General features: G+C 51.2%; 1 protein-coding gene and 1 long non-coding RNA gene across 2 annotated transcripts in view; one reads left to right on the top strand and one right to left on the bottom strand.

Annotated features, from left to right (window-relative positions):
• Positions 1-8,995, bottom strand: part of LOC147116149 (glutathione S-transferase A-like) — a 25,109-nt gene extending 16,114 nt beyond the window's left edge. Inside the window, exons 1-4 of the mRNA XM_085990906.1 lie at positions 8,724-8,995; positions 8,527-8,592; positions 6,236-6,341; positions 5,060-5,178 (exon numbers count right to left, since the gene is read on the bottom strand). Of these exons, the coding sequence (XP_085847032.1) occupies positions 5,060-5,178; positions 6,236-6,341; positions 8,527-8,592; positions 8,724-8,891 (459 nt within the window). The 5' untranslated portion in view covers positions 8,892-8,995. The remainder of the gene's footprint in view (positions 1-5,059; positions 5,179-6,235; positions 6,342-8,526; positions 8,593-8,723) is intronic.
• Positions 8,290-15,130, top strand: LOC147116148 (uncharacterized). Its single transcript, XR_015078754.1, has 3 exons — positions 8,290-8,532; positions 13,425-13,584; positions 13,909-15,130. It is a non-coding gene; the product is annotated as an uncharacterized LOC147116148 (long non-coding RNA).

Here is a 15,130-nt window from a genome sequence, read left to right as displayed (position 1 = left end):
CGACTACAGGCGCCTGAATGAGGCTACCACACCGGATCGGTACCCAATTCCTCACATTCAGGATTTTTCGGCCCATCTGGCACGGAATTCCATCTTTTCCAAAGTAGACCTCGTCCGAGGCTATCATCAAGTGCCTGTGCATCCTCAGGACGTCCCCAAAATTGCCGTCATCACACCTTTCGGGCTCTTTGAGTTCCTTCGTATGCCGTTTGGGCTGAAGAATGCAGCACAAGCCTTCCAACGTCTCATGGATTCCGTGTTGCGCGATCTGCGATTCATCTTCGTCTACCTAGACGACATCCTTATTGCCAGTAACAGCACGAAAGAACACATTCCTTTTTTCTCGTCTCAGCCAACATGGCCTTATTATCAATTCGGCCAAGTGCCAGTTTGGGTTGCACAGCATTGATTTCCTGGGACACAGAATCACCTCAGAAGGCGCCGTCCCGCTGGCCACAAAGGTGGAAGCAGTCACCTTGTTCCCTCTTCCTCAGACCGTCAGGGCCTTCCAGGAATTTCTGGGAATGGTCAATTTTTATCATCGGTTCGTCCCCAAGGCGGCATTGTTGATGCAACCTTTGTACGAGGCCCTCAGAGGTAAATCGGGCAAAGACCCGATCGATTGGACACCCCAGATGGGCCAGGCTTTCCTCGACACTAAGAACGCTTTGGCTGCTGCGACCATGTTGGCACATCCCCTTCCGGGCGCAACCATTGCCCTTACCACTGACGCATCTGATTATGCCATCGGGGCAGTACAGGAGCAGTGGGTCGACGGCACATGGCAACCACTGGCTTTCTTCAGCCGCCAATTGCGGAAGAACGAACGCAAGTATAGTACTTTTGATAGGGAGTTGTTGGCATTGTTTCTGGCCATCCGCCATTTTCACTTCCTACTGGAAGGACGCCCATTCACGGCTTTTGTAGACCACAAGCCACTTACTTTTGCGATGGCCAAGACAGCGGAACCATGGTCGGCACGGCAACAACATCATCTTATGTACATATCTGAATTTACAACCGACATACAACATGTCTCGGGCAAAGACAACCTGGTGGCAGATTGTCTCTCCCACGCCCAGCTCCACGCAGTACACCTGGGAGTCGACTATGTTAGTTTGGCAAAAGAACAGAAGGCAGACCCTGAAGTGCAGGCATACCGGACCGCACCTTCCAGCTTACAAGTGGCTGATGTCAGTTTCCAGGCCGCAAGGACCACACTCCTGTGTGACATCTCGATGGGCGTCCCACGTCCAATCGTTCCAGCCGAATGGCGCAGGAGAATTTTCGACACTATCCACGGGTTGTCACACCCTGGCATGAGAGCGTCACAACAACTCATGGCAAAGAAATTCGTCTGGAAGGGCATGCATCTCGATGTCCGTGACTGGACCAATACCTGCATGAGTTGCCAGAAGTCCAAGATACAACGCCATGTTAAGGCCCCAATCACCACTTTTCCGGTTCCGGAGCGTCGATTCGACCATGTGCACGTGGACCTGGTTGGTCCTCTCCCTTCCTCTCGTGGGTACACTCACCTGCTCACCGTGGTAGACCGCACCACCAGGTGGCCAGAGGCAATTCCTTTGGTTGCCACCACAGCGGCAGACGTCTCCAGAGCCTTCATCGCGTCGTGGGTAGCTCGGTTCGGGGTACTGGCTGACATCTCCTCCGACCGGGGGCCTCAATTTACCTCTGAGCTTTGGAACGCCGTAGCTCAAGGTTTGGGCACCAAGCTTCATCGTACCACCGCCCACCATCCACAGGCGAACGGTCTGTGTGAAAGATTCCACAGGTCCCTTAAAGCCGCACTGCGTGCTAGTCTCCGTGGGCCTAGTTGGGTGGACAGGCTCCCTTGGGTGCTGCTAGGTCTTCGCACGGCGCCTAAGGCCGACCTGCATTCTTCTTCAGCAGAGCTGGTTTACGGCCAACCACTCAGAGTGCCTGGCGATTTTCTTCCTCCTCACACGGAATCCTGGTCCCCAGCTCAGCAGCTCGTCAGCCACCAGGAAGCGGCTAGGAATGTCATCCCAGTGCCTACGTCGCATCATGACCTGCAGCGCTCCCATGTCCCGGTGGATCTTAAGAGCGCAGAATACGTGTTCATTCGGCAGGATGCTCGCAAAAACCCGCTCAAACCGCCTTACACAGGTCCGTTCCGCGTCATCTCGTCAGGTGACAAGTCCTTCACAGTCGACGTCGGCGGTAAGCCTGACCACATCTCCATCGACTGGTTGAAACCGGCGCATCTGGATCTGAGCGAACCAGTCGTCACCGCTCAGCCGCCTCGTTGTGGTCGTCCACCGTCGACTGCCGGTCCAGTACAGCCACAGTCATCCACCGAGTCGCCAGTGCCCACCTCACCGGTCCGACCACAGCCGGCCTCTTCTTCTCCTCCGCCTGCGGCGTCATCCCAACCACAGCCAATTCGTCTTCTAGCGCTCCGTTCCAGCTGCCGGGGTATCGCAGTCGGTCGGACAGACTCGTCAGACCCCCTTCTCGCCTTACCGTCTCTGTTAAAAGCAATTCTGGGGGGGGCGCATGTGGCGGAACCACCAGAGGATTACGGACAATTGTATATAATTCCTTTTACAGCAATGTAGTACAGCTGGGGGCTGCACCTTTAATGTATCTGTTAACTGTACTAGGGCTTCTTTCCTGTACTCCACGTGATGACGTCATGCCATCCGTCATGTGATCTCTCAACGGCGGGAAGAACGTCATGACGTCAGAGCTCGGAACCTTCTAGCAGTAGAGCTCGGAACCTTCCAGCAGTTGAGCTCGGAACCTGCTAGCAGTTTCCAGAGAGGCTTTCAAGCAGACCAGACCTATTTGCATTGTATCCTACAGTTTCCTGTACAGCTTCGTTTGTTCATTAAATTTTATTGTTTTTGATTTTCTGAGTCGATCTCAATTCTTCGGCTAGGAACCCCAGTTCCTACACTTCCCTAGATGCGGGGGAGGTGCCTGAGGATTGGGAAGTGGCAAATGTGACACCATTGTTCAAGAAAGGTTGTAAGGACAATCCTAGTAACTACAGGCCGGTCAGTTTAACATCAGTGGTGGGTAAAGTTTTAGAAACAATAATTAAGGAAAAAATTAATGGGCATTTGCAGAGGTTTAAGCTAATTAAGGAGAGCCAACACGGGTTTGTAAAAGGCAGATCATGTTTGACTAATCTAATTGAATTTTTTGATGAAGTAACAGAGAGGATTGAAGGGAATGCAATGGATGTTGTCTACATGGATTTTAGGAAGGCGTTTGACAAAGTACCACATAGAAGGCCAGTTAACAAAATTGAGGCTCATGGAATAGGTGGGTTAGTGGCAGCTTGGATAAGGAATTGGCTTAAGGACAGAAAACAGCGAGTTGTGGTAAATAGTTGTTTTTCAGACTGAAGGATGGTAGACAGTGGTCTTCCCCAAGGGTCAGTGCTGGGGCCACTGCTTTCTTTGATATATATAAATTACCTGGATATTGGAATATAGAGTAGAATTTCTAAATTTGCCGATGACACCAAACTTCGGGGTTTGGCAAACAGTGAGGATGATACCAGTCGACCGCAACAGGACGTAGAAAGGCTAGCAGAATGGGCAGACAAGTGGCAGATGGAATTTAATAGAGAGAAGTGTGAGGTGATGCAATATGGCAGAAGGAACAGGGAGAGGCAATATACACTTAATGGCACAGTTTTAAAGAGTGTTCAGGGACAGAGGGACCTGGGAGTTAATGCGCATAGGTCTCTGAAGGTGGCAGAACATATTGAGAGAGTGGTCAGCAAAGCATATGGGATCTTGGGCTTCATAAATAGAGGTATTGAGTACAAAAGTAGAGAAGTTATGCTGAACCTTTATAAAGCGCTGGTTCGGCCACAACTGGAGTATTGCGTCCAGTTCTGGTCACCACACTTTAGGAAGGATGTGAAGGCCCTTGAGAGGGTGCAGAGGAAATTTACCAGAATGGTTCCGAGGATGAGGGATGTTAGCTACAAGGACAGGTTGGAGAAGCTGCATTTGTTTTCATTAGAGCAAAGGAGGCTGAAGGGTGATTTGATAGAGGTGTACAAGATTAGGATGGGTTTGGATAGGCTAGACAGGGAAAGACTGTTCCCACAAGTTGATGGTACAAGGGCTTTGGGACACACATTTAAAAAGCCCGGCTCTCGCACCCTGCGGTGCCCGGCTCTCGCACCCTGCGGTGCCCGGCTCTCGCACCCTGCGGTGCCCGGCTCTCGCACCCTGCGGTGTCCGGCTGTCCTGACTGAGTTCAGCAGAGAGTGCGGATGGATCCCAGCCAGGCATTTTGTAGGAACAGGAGGAGGCCATTCAACCCATCAAGCCTGTTCCACTGATCTGCACCTCAACTTCATTTGCTGGCTTTGCTCCATATCCCTCGGCATGCTTACCCAAGAAATATCTATCAATCTCATTCTTGAAAATTGCATCCACAGCCTTGTGGGGGAGCAAGTTCCAGATTTCTACTACCCTTTGTGTAAAAAAAAATTGCTTCCTGAATTCCCTCCTGAACAGCCTGGCTCTAACTTTAAGATTGTGTCCCTTTGTTCTGAACTCCCCCAGAGGAAATAGTTTCTCTCTACCTAGTTTACCCAGCCTCTTTTTATTATTTTAAACACCTCGATTAGATCACCCCTCAACGTTCTAAACTCAAGGGAATGCAAGCCTAGTCTATGCAACCTGTCCTCATAATTTGACTCCCTCAGCCCTGGTATCATTCTGGTGAATCTGTGCTACACCCGCTCCAAGGCCAATATATCGCTCCGGAGGTGCGATGCCCAGACCTGAATGCAGTGCTCCTGTTGGAGTCTAACCACGGCCAGTGTTCCCCCTAAGCTGCGTGGGCGCGAATGGGGCCTGGCATCAATCGGGAGGTCCCGCGCAGGCCACCCACAAGCTGTTGCCGCTGGAAGATACCGCGCAGCAAATTTAAAGGAACCGCGCATGAAAAAACAATTGGAGGGAACATTCACCACGGCTCTATACAACTGAAGCGTTGCTTCCTCGCCATTGTGTTCCAGCCCCCTGGAGACAAAGGGACGTACCTTCCCCAGGTATCCTTCCCAGACTGTAAACTCTGTACTCAGCACGGTCTTGTTTCTTGCCAGCGCTGTGTCATGTCGCTCAGGTTCTGGAACCCTCCAATTGTAGAAAACGTAGTCAGCTGCAGATATAATAATGGTGAGGTTAGAACAATCCCTGTGTCCAGTAACAGTGATGAGCAGCTCAGCTTCTCGTCCGATAACCAACTCTCAACTGGGAAGCCCGTGTCGAGTCAAATGCAATTTTCCGAAACAAAAGGAGTTCCCTGTGAGTCAGTAAGGGAGACTCGCTGGCACTCTACTTCGATGAGGGGACTCTGTGGGGCCGTACAGCCACAGGCTGCACCGAGCTCAGTTAAAGTTCAGCTAACAGAGGGAGATAGGAGTATGTGTGGTGACCCACATGGCTCTTTGCTCTTTGGAAACTATTTTTGCTTTCTTTCTGGAGCAAGGTGTATTGTGTGCAGTGACCATAGCACTGCTCTATGGAACTGGAGTTTGTGAATACAGAGAGGACATGCTCCCCCTCCCTCTCCCCATCCCTCTCCATCCCCATCCACCTCCCCTCCCTCTCCCTCCCACTCCCTTTCCCCCTCCGCCTCCCTCTCCCCTCCCCTTCCCCCTCCCCATCTCTCTTCCCCTCCCCCTCTCACTCCTCCTCAGCCTCCCCTCCCCCTCCACCTCTCCCTCCCCCACCACCTCTCCCTCCCCCTCCCCCGCCACCTCTCCCTCCCCCCTTTCCTTCCCCTCCCATCCTGCTCAGCCCCCTCCCCCTAACCCTCCCCTCTCCCTCCCCATCCACTGAACCCTCACCCTCCCCGCCACACTCCTCTCTGCCCCCTTCCCTCTCCGCTTCCCTCCTCCCCCTCCGCCTCCCCTTCCTCCTCCTCACCTTCCTCTCCCCCTCAGCCTCCCTCTCCCCTCGCTCTTCCCCCCCCGCCGCACCCTCTGATACCCCTCCCCCTCCCCCTCACCCTCCCTCCCCTCACCTTCCCCATCCACTGAACCCTCACTCTCACCCTCCCCATCACAATCCTCTTCGCCTCAGCCTCCCCCTCACCTGCCCTTTCTGCCTCACCCCTCTCTCTCCACCTCACGCTCCCCCTCGGAACACAACTGGACCTTCTCAGGCTGAATGAATTGTGACAGTAACAAGACAGCTCTGGGCCAGGAACTTACCCATTTTCTGATGCAGAGTTAGAACCTCAAACATTCTCTGATAAACCAGAGCCTGTTCTGCTGGGGCGTCCGGGATCAGCTGGCTGCCTTGGGACTTGAACTGACTCTAAGGCAGAGGAGAAGAGATATAGCCCAAGCAAAAGTCAGATAAATATACACAGAAATCCTGAGGAATATTTTGTTTCGAGCTACGTGACATTTCCCTTTCAAACAGTCACTTTCCTGCTGCTCACTCGCTCAGGTTAGATGGGCCACACCTTCCCAGATCTCCTGTCCTTCATGCACACAGGCCCGGTTTAACTGGCAGCAGCTGAACACTGACAGAGATCGCTTTACCAACTCCGCTGGATATATTCCAGCAGTTTACATCGCACGGTGGGATAGCTTTAAGAACTGGGCTAGTCAAAACTCATTGCTCCTACAACCAATACATCAGTAAGCCTTTGCATATGCGGTCATGGTATCATAGTGGTTATGTTACTGGACTAGTAATCCAAAGACCTAGATTAATAATCTGGTAGACGTGAGTTCAAATCCCACCACAGGCAGCTGGGAAATTTAAATTCAATTTTAATTAAATAAATCTGGAATTAAAAACTAGCATCAGTAATGGTGACCATGAAACTACCGGATTGTAGTAAAAACACATCTGTCCTTTAGGGAAGGAAATCTGCCGTCCTTACCTGGTCTGGCCTACATGTGACTCCAGACCCACAGCAATGTGGTTGACTCTTAACTGCCCCGTGGGGCCGCGGGGCCGCGTGCCCGAGTGGCGCCGCGTGTACGAGTGGCGCCGCGTGCCCGAGTGGCGCCGCGTGCCCGAGTGGCGCCGCGAGTCCGAGTGGGGCCGCGTGCCCGAGTGGGGCCGCGTGCCCGAGTGGGGCCTGGGGGAGGGCCACTGACCCACCAAGACCTGGGGGGAGGGGCAATGACCCACCACGACCCAGTGGGAGGGACGCTGACCCACCACGACCCGGGGGGAGGGGCACTGACCCACCACGACCCGGGGGGAGGGGCACTGACCCACCACGACCCGGGGGGCTATACCTGTGGGGAGGGGCACTGACCCACCATGACGCAGGGGGAGGGGCATGCCTCACCACTACCTTGGGGGAGAGGCATTTACCCACCACGACCCAGGGGGAGGGGCTATTCTTGAGGGGGAGGCACAGATCCACCGGTAGCCTGAGGGGGTGAGTGTGACTGGTCCTGACTGGAACAGACTCCTCTCTGTTTGGGGGATGGTTCAGTAGACAGGCAGGTGGGGTGAAAGGAGGGTTGTCCAATTTGCCACTTCTTGGCCCAATCCTGGCAGTAGGGATGTGACCCAGCTCAGCACCGTGCTCACTACCTGCAGTCCTGGCACCAGATGGAGAGGAAACCCACTCACAAAGGAATCTGGCAAGGAAACTCGACCCAACACTACCAACGGCTCACGATTCCTGGCCGCAAAGCGTTGGCTGTTACACATGATCTCCTGGTGCGTCCCAAGCCCTCACACAATCTCGCACATACCCAAGCTTTAGATGCAATGTTGAACTGGAAGCATTGCCTCACTCGCACCATTCAAGGCCCTACCGTCTGGAGTAATTTGGGACTGACTTCGCTGCAGGGAGCCCAGTCACTTGCTAACACTTGGCTCCTTCCACTTCCAGCCTCTCAAACAACCAGACCCCACCTTCTGGGATCAGCCCCAGCCCCCTCCCCTGGGCAAGTCTCCAGCCAAAGGAACAGTGGCAGCATCTGTGCCCCCAGCTCAGGGTAATGGTGGGTCGGAGTCCCCTCAGGTCCACCCCACCTCCCCCTGGGTAGTGTTAGGGCTGTGCTCCTGGGTGTCCTTCCCGCCGGACTGGGTGTCATTCCCGATTGGCACTTCTCTCCCACTCGCCCGAGTCTCCACCAAGGCTGGCAAAAATCAGAAACTGATTTCGAAACTGCATCAGGGCCGACACGTGTATGTCAGGCCACGTGCAGGCACCTTCCCTTAAAGTTCATACCATGTGTCTGTGCAGGCCAGTGTCCCCTCTCTCCACGGCAGCTAACTCACTGCTGTGTGCTGGCACCGTGGCACCAGACCCCGAACTGTCCCGGGAGAGCAGTGGCAGCTCCCTGGAACTTCCTGGTGTGTGTGTGTGTGTGTGGGCCAGCCACTCGCTCAACCATCGGGGGGAGCTCTCGGTGTCTCAAGACAGAAATCTCAGATCCTCTCCTCCGACATACAAACTGAGATTGAAACTCCGGAAAGCCGGGGACATCCATGTCGCTCCGACCTGAAGCAGGTCGACACTTACCTCCAGGTACAAACAGGCCGCGAAAGACTCGTTCACGACGTTGCCGTTGTGCTTGAAGGTTGGAAGCTGGAAGAGAAAGTGGGACAGAATGAAAGCAGTTAGTTGTTGGGCGAAAGTTCAGCCCCGAGCACCAGGTGAGGGGTAACTGGCGAAGTCCCAGTCAGCGCGGCGCTGCTCGGAGAGCCGGGCTGTGTTACCTGGCCTCTGGGGTTGATGGCCAGGACGTCCGCTGACTTGTGCTCCTGTTTGTCAAACGACAGCAGCTTGTGCGGGACTCCGTGCAGTTTCTTCTCCTGCAGAGCGATCATGATCCTCCAGCAAGGCGGGGAGCCCGAGCCCCAGTATAAGAGCGAGTTCTCTGCCATTGTTCAGCTCAAGAGTCACACTGTTTCCCCACTGCCGACACACACACACGCTGCTACTGTCGCTTTCTGCAAAGTCACCACCGCATCCACCCACCCACTGTCTTATGCCAGCCAACAGTCAGGTGATCGCCAATCGTGTTGTAATCCAGGAAATGACACTGCAAAAACTGAAAAATAACCGAGCCCTTCCACAAGCAGTAAATATTTTAACAGAAAGGACCCTGCCTCCTGGCTGACTGTGTGCTTGTGTGGAGAATGTGTATCAGTGTGTGTGTGTGTGAGAGAGGGTGAGGCACCCTGCTCACTACCCCCTGGCACAACTCATGCCCTGGTGCTTGTGTCTGTGAAAAACCTGGGACCCAATCAGCGGCTACAGTGTGCTTCTCCAGATAGTGTGGCGAGTTTACAAGAGAGAATAAACTGTAAGGGTCCCGAACAAACAGGAGTGCGAGTCGCCGGGAGTCCTGGCAGCCGGTACCAGGGGACAAGTGCAGGCACTTTGTTCAACGCTTCCAGAAGCGCCATCCTGGATCAGACTTTTTAAAAAGTCCCTCGACCAAGAGGAACTGATTGTGCCAATGGGTTTTATGCAGTTTGGCCCAGGTTGCTGCCGGCGGAAATACAGGTAACCAGAACTGAACTTCAACCATGAGCTGACTGCCACTAGTGTTCGGTTGGCCAATAAGGGTGACACTGGGTTGCTCCAGAGGTATCAACAGAAAAATAACTGTACAAGTGAGGCAGCAAAACTAATACAATCATTTAAACATAAAGTCCCAACCAAACAAAAGGAACACTTAATATCTAAATCATAATATTGTTATCTGTGTCCACCAGGCACTCTACTTCCTGCAGTGCCCACTGAGTGTTGCCTTTGCTAAATAAGCCAATAAGGAGACATTGGGTTGCCCTAGTATCATGAAACAAAAACCAAACAAAAGTGCCCCCTTTCAAGAGGGGCACAACTAATGTAAAAGAACTAAACCATAAAAAGAACAAGGAAACTTCAATAATAATGCTATTACCTGTGTCCAGTACACACTGTGGTGCCCATCGGTCATGGAAGGCCTCAAGTGTACTGGCAGACACTGCATGCTCCTTCGTCGGGGCCATCCGGGCGAGGACAAGACTGCAGAAGAAAGGCAGGCAACCGGAGCGACCAGCCCACGGGCCGGGTCCAACCTGGACCTGTGAATGACCACCGTGGCCAGGCCAGGAGCAGGCCCACGAGGAAGTTCTCCGACTTCCCCTCCACACCGTGTGGCCAAAGATCAGGAGCGTGGGACTGAAGGAGAGACAGACGTTGAGGAGCAGCCCTTTCAAATAGTGGAAGAGGGGCAGCCACCTCTCACAATAAACAAAAATATCATAAACAATCTTGTCCAGGCCAGGAAAATTACAGGCTGCCTGGGAGTCCGTAAAATAACTTAAAAACCTATTGGATGGCACTGCTCCATGCAACGCTCTCTGCCCCAGATCCTCACTGGTGTAACTAAGTGTGTGATTTGCTCTGAGGGGTTAGATCTTGGGCTTTGTGGGACTCCTTATCTGTTCAGGCTGGGCAGATCCTTCTGATATTGGCTCTGGCAGTGTATCTGAGCGCAGTCCCGGGTTAACCAATACAGCTCAATGAGGCCATGCACTCATGTACAACAGGTCAGATGGGTCTTCTGCAGCTTGAAGGGGTATGGGTGTTCTTGTCACCGAGGTTACGGTGAAATTTCAGACATATCTACGAGCCACAGATAGGGGCAGTGGACATGTTAATGGACCAAATATGTAAGTGGGTAGAAAAATGGCAGTGAAATTTATTGCAGTTGAGAGTAAAGTACTGCACATAGAAAGGAAAATGGGCAACAGAATGGGACTGAAATAGCGAAGGATGAAGGTGAATGTGATCCAGGGAACTCAATGCTAAATATATCCAATTAATGAAGAGCACCAATCAACAAACCGATAGATGTTTAACTAACAGCTTACAGAGTAGAATAACAGTTCGACCAAATATTGAACAAACTGTCCAGGCTCTGGTCAGACCCACCTTGGGCACTGTGTCCAGTTCTGGTGTGACTGCATCCTGAGCACTATATCCAGTAGTGTGTGTAGGATTCACAAAATTCCCACATCTTCCAAGTTATTAACAAGGGTACCCTAAAAGGAAGTGGCTTTTGGACTTCATGGCAAGACCTGCAAGGTTAAAGCAGGACCCTGCAAACAGCATGTCAAGTTCAAAACTCAAAACTTGATATGCCCGGGCCTGTGGGAGACAGCTTGATTTGTGATTTCAAACCAGACAGCTAAAGAAGACAGAACACGCATTCTTTCCTTTAAAAACAAATCAACTCAGGAAACGACTTAATCTTGCACAAACTTAAAGCCATCAAGACTATGCATATATAATCACTTACAGTTTAAACTGGCTACCAAGCCAGGAAGATACCGATTTACATTATGCATAACAAACACTGAGACATTAAAGACCATTTAACAATGGGACAACCACCCAAAAATCAGTTAGGTGAACGACTATGATCACCTTAAACGAGCCCGCCAAAATTAGACAAAGAAATAACCCTGATTTGGCGCACAGATAACAAACTCAAAGAGTATAATTGTAGGCCCACCAGTAACCAAGCACAAGCAGGCACACGCTCGGAACCAAGGATACTCGAAACTCAAAGAAGCGGGCAGAAGCACACCACTCGCAGAAGCCTTCAGGCCACAGGGGCATCCAACTGGAAGGCTCACGCAACATCACGGCGAGGAGGCACGGTGGGGCAGGCTCGACCGAAGACGACTAGGCCGCAACTGCATCTTTACACAAGGACCGACCACGAGCACCGCGGTAACAAGGGGCCAGGTAAACCATACCTTCAGATCATTACCACTGCACAGGTAATGATCTAGGCCACCGCGACCGAGCCGACACCGAAGACCGCCAACCAAACCCCAACCGCAACAAAACTCAACGACCAGACCACCACCAGAAGAACAAAACCTGAAGTTTTCCACTCTACAAGCTAAAGTACCCAGCAAAGACTTTACTCCCTATCGCTAATGGAGAAAAGAAGGTACTTACCCAGACAAATCCACAACCGCGCCCTTACCACATCTGCGGACTCCACCCAACTGAAGAATCTTCGCAGATTCTAAGACTGGGACCACGTGGCGACAGCAGGCCCCAAAGGACACAGAGCGAACCCCAAAAACGCAACTGGCTTAACTGACAGGATTCGAACTGTCAAGAAACCCCTATTGGTGAGCATAATCCCTGGCTCTTGTAGTACAATTTAGTTAGATATTGGGGATGGGACAAGGGTAGGGGGATTATTAATGTGATTTTCCCTCATTGTGCCATGTGTTCCCCATTCTTAATTAAGTGTACTTTTGTATGCCTGTAATCACTCCAGTAATTTAAGTGTGTAATTTTATTGTGACTAATAAAAATACAGTTTTCTTGCACCAAACCAGTTGTCTACTCCAATTTTGTATCGCAGTCTGTACCTAAGTCTGGTGTCTAGAACCCAGGGGTGTGGGAGCAATTCGAACCGCTCAAAATCCAGTCAGGGTAAAGCTGACTCCACACACCACCCGCTACACTGGTCAGACCCACCTTGAGTATGGTGTCCAGTTGTGGTCAGAGCCAGGAACAGAGGTGTCTGAAAGGTGAGTTTATGGAGGTTTATAATATAGTTAAGGGAATAGAAGTGGTAAATCCAGAACATTACTTTAAATTACATTGTGAGGGTAAGATATGGGGAGACAGGTTCAAAATAGTAGAAGGTAAATTTAAGGCTGATATCAGCAAATTTTTCTTCAGAGTATGCTGAGCACATGGTACGGACTCCCAGACAGATTAGCGGAAGCAACAATCCTGGAACCATTTAAGAAACAACTGGTGGCTGCAATGGGGGGACTGCAGGATCTTTGTGGATGGATTCATTACTACTACTTTCGCATGACAGGAAAAGCTTACAATGGGATGTCTAGTTTGGCTATCCATTCGATGACCTCCTGAGATGCCGAGTAGAGAAATGAGGAGCCTCCAGCAACCGATCTTAGTGGGCAGGTTGAAGTGAGGTGTTCCACGGTCTGGGACTCAGGGCCACAGTCACACTTCGGGTCATCCCTCATCTTCCACTTGTGGAACAGGTGGCCACATCGTCCATGCTCCGTGTGGATTCGGTTAACGTTGTCCACTGTCTTCAAGGGAGGTCAAAGCCAGTGACCTCTGCTGTTGGCTCAGTGATGAGGTGTTCGTTCTTTATGTTGCATGCGTCCCACCATTCCGTCCATCTGGATAGTGGGCCGATACCAGCTGCATGAATATTGGCTGCTGTTTCCCAGAATGGCCGGCAGGATTTTAAGAACTTTCATGGTGGGTTTTTCAAGTCTTCATGAATGGGAAGGGTGATCTTCCTCATGATTTTTTCCATCTCATGAAGCATGGTGGTTTTGTGGCAAATGGCAGGGATGGATTAATTAAGATGGGCTGAATGGCCTCCCGCATTAGTAATTATTTTGTGATTGCAGATGTGTGCCAGGTCAGCTTTCCTATCAATGGTTGCTGTGTCCCACAGAGAGTCAGTCAGGATGCCTAAGAGGAGGCAGCAAATCCTGTCAACTCTGGCAGCATTACTGAGGACTGGCTGCAATTCAAGAGAAGCTCAGTGATCTCACTGGGTGTGCCAAGGTAGGAAACCCCACTCAGATCACACATTAATGTAACACGTCAACAGTGAAGGGCACAGCCTGTATCCTCATACCCACACGGTCTGACAGTAGTGTGAAATGTTCCATGTCCGTCATTGTGCACCTAGAAAGACTTCACTGTACCTCCTTTTTTCACTGGTGGATCCTTTCCTCGCAGCCTGAGATGCTGCTCCGACTGACCATATAGACTGACCAATGCTTGTTCCTGTCATCACACCCACAATGTGGAGCAGGCTGATACATGCATTTCCCTGATGGTCCTCTGACAATGTCAACAATTCAACTCTTTGTACTCTTCCTGCAGGAGACCAATGTCCAGAGAAAGAGGGAGAGAAGCAGAACAGGAGGAGGAACAACCCCCTACAACCTCCACCTTCATGTTCCTAGGAGGCAGCTATAGCTATCCAGCACAGGGAGAATACAGGGATGGAGAGGCAAGAAGCCTAATCTCCAGTTCCTTCCTTCTGCACCCGTTCATTCACTCATTGATTCATCACTGGAATCAGTGAAGATCCAAATCGTTTTCAGTCATCGTGCGGAAAACAAACTGTGACTAGGTTCCCATTGAGGCTGCCTCCTAACCCTCATACCCCGTCTCTTTCTGCAGGTATGCTACATGCATTGGCATCAGAATCCAATGACATGCTTGAAGAAAGTGCACCTGAGCAAGCAGTTGCTGATTGTATCCCTGCGAGTACTAGCTCAGCAGTGCCCAGACTGTGGAATAAGAACATAAGAAATAAGAGCTAGACTAGGCCATACGGCCCCTCGAGCCTGGTCCGCCATTCAATAAGATCATGGCTGATCATCGACCTCAACTCCACTTTCCCGCCCGATACCCATATCCCGTGATTCCCCTAGAGTCCAAAAATCTATCGATCTCAGCCTTGAATACACTCACAGACTTAGCATCCACAGCCCTCTGGGGCAGAGAATTCCAAAGATTCACAACCCTCTGAGTGAAGAAATTCCTCCTCATCTCAGTCTTAAATGGCCGACCCCTTATCCTGAAACTATGCCCCCTAGTTCTAGGCACTCCAGCCATGGGAAACAACCTCTCAGCATCTACCCTGTCCATCCCCTTCGGAATCTTGTATGTTTCAATGAGATCACCTCTCATTCTTCTAAACTCCAGAGAGTATAGGCCCATTCTACACAATCTCTCATCATAGGACAGCCCTCTCATCCCAGGAATCAATCTAGTGAACCTTTGTTGCACCGCCTCCAAGGCAAGTATATCCTTCCTTAGATAAGGAGACCAGCACTGTGCACAGTACTCCAGGTGTGGTCTCACCAAGGCCCTGTACAATTGTAGCAAGCCTTCTTTACTGTTATACTCCAACCCCTTTGCAATAAAGGCCAACATGCCATTTGCCTTCCTTATCTTGCGGTACCTGTATGCTAGCTTTCTGTGTTTCTTGCATGAGGACACCCAAATCTCTCTGAACACCAACATTTAAAAGTTTCTCACCATTTAAAAAATATTCTGTATTTCTATTCTTCCTAATAAAGTGGATAACCTCAGA

Source organism: Somniosus microcephalus, chromosome 6 (assembly GCF_052327205.1).
Source record: "Somniosus microcephalus isolate GS21.2 chromosome 6, FLI_Smic_1.0, whole genome shotgun sequence".
In the NCBI taxonomy this organism is placed as follows: Eukaryota; Metazoa; Chordata; class Chondrichthyes; order Squaliformes; family Somniosidae; genus Somniosus; species Somniosus microcephalus.
Note: the sequence above shows the minus strand (reverse complement) of the source record. Positions and strands in the feature narration are given on the sequence as shown.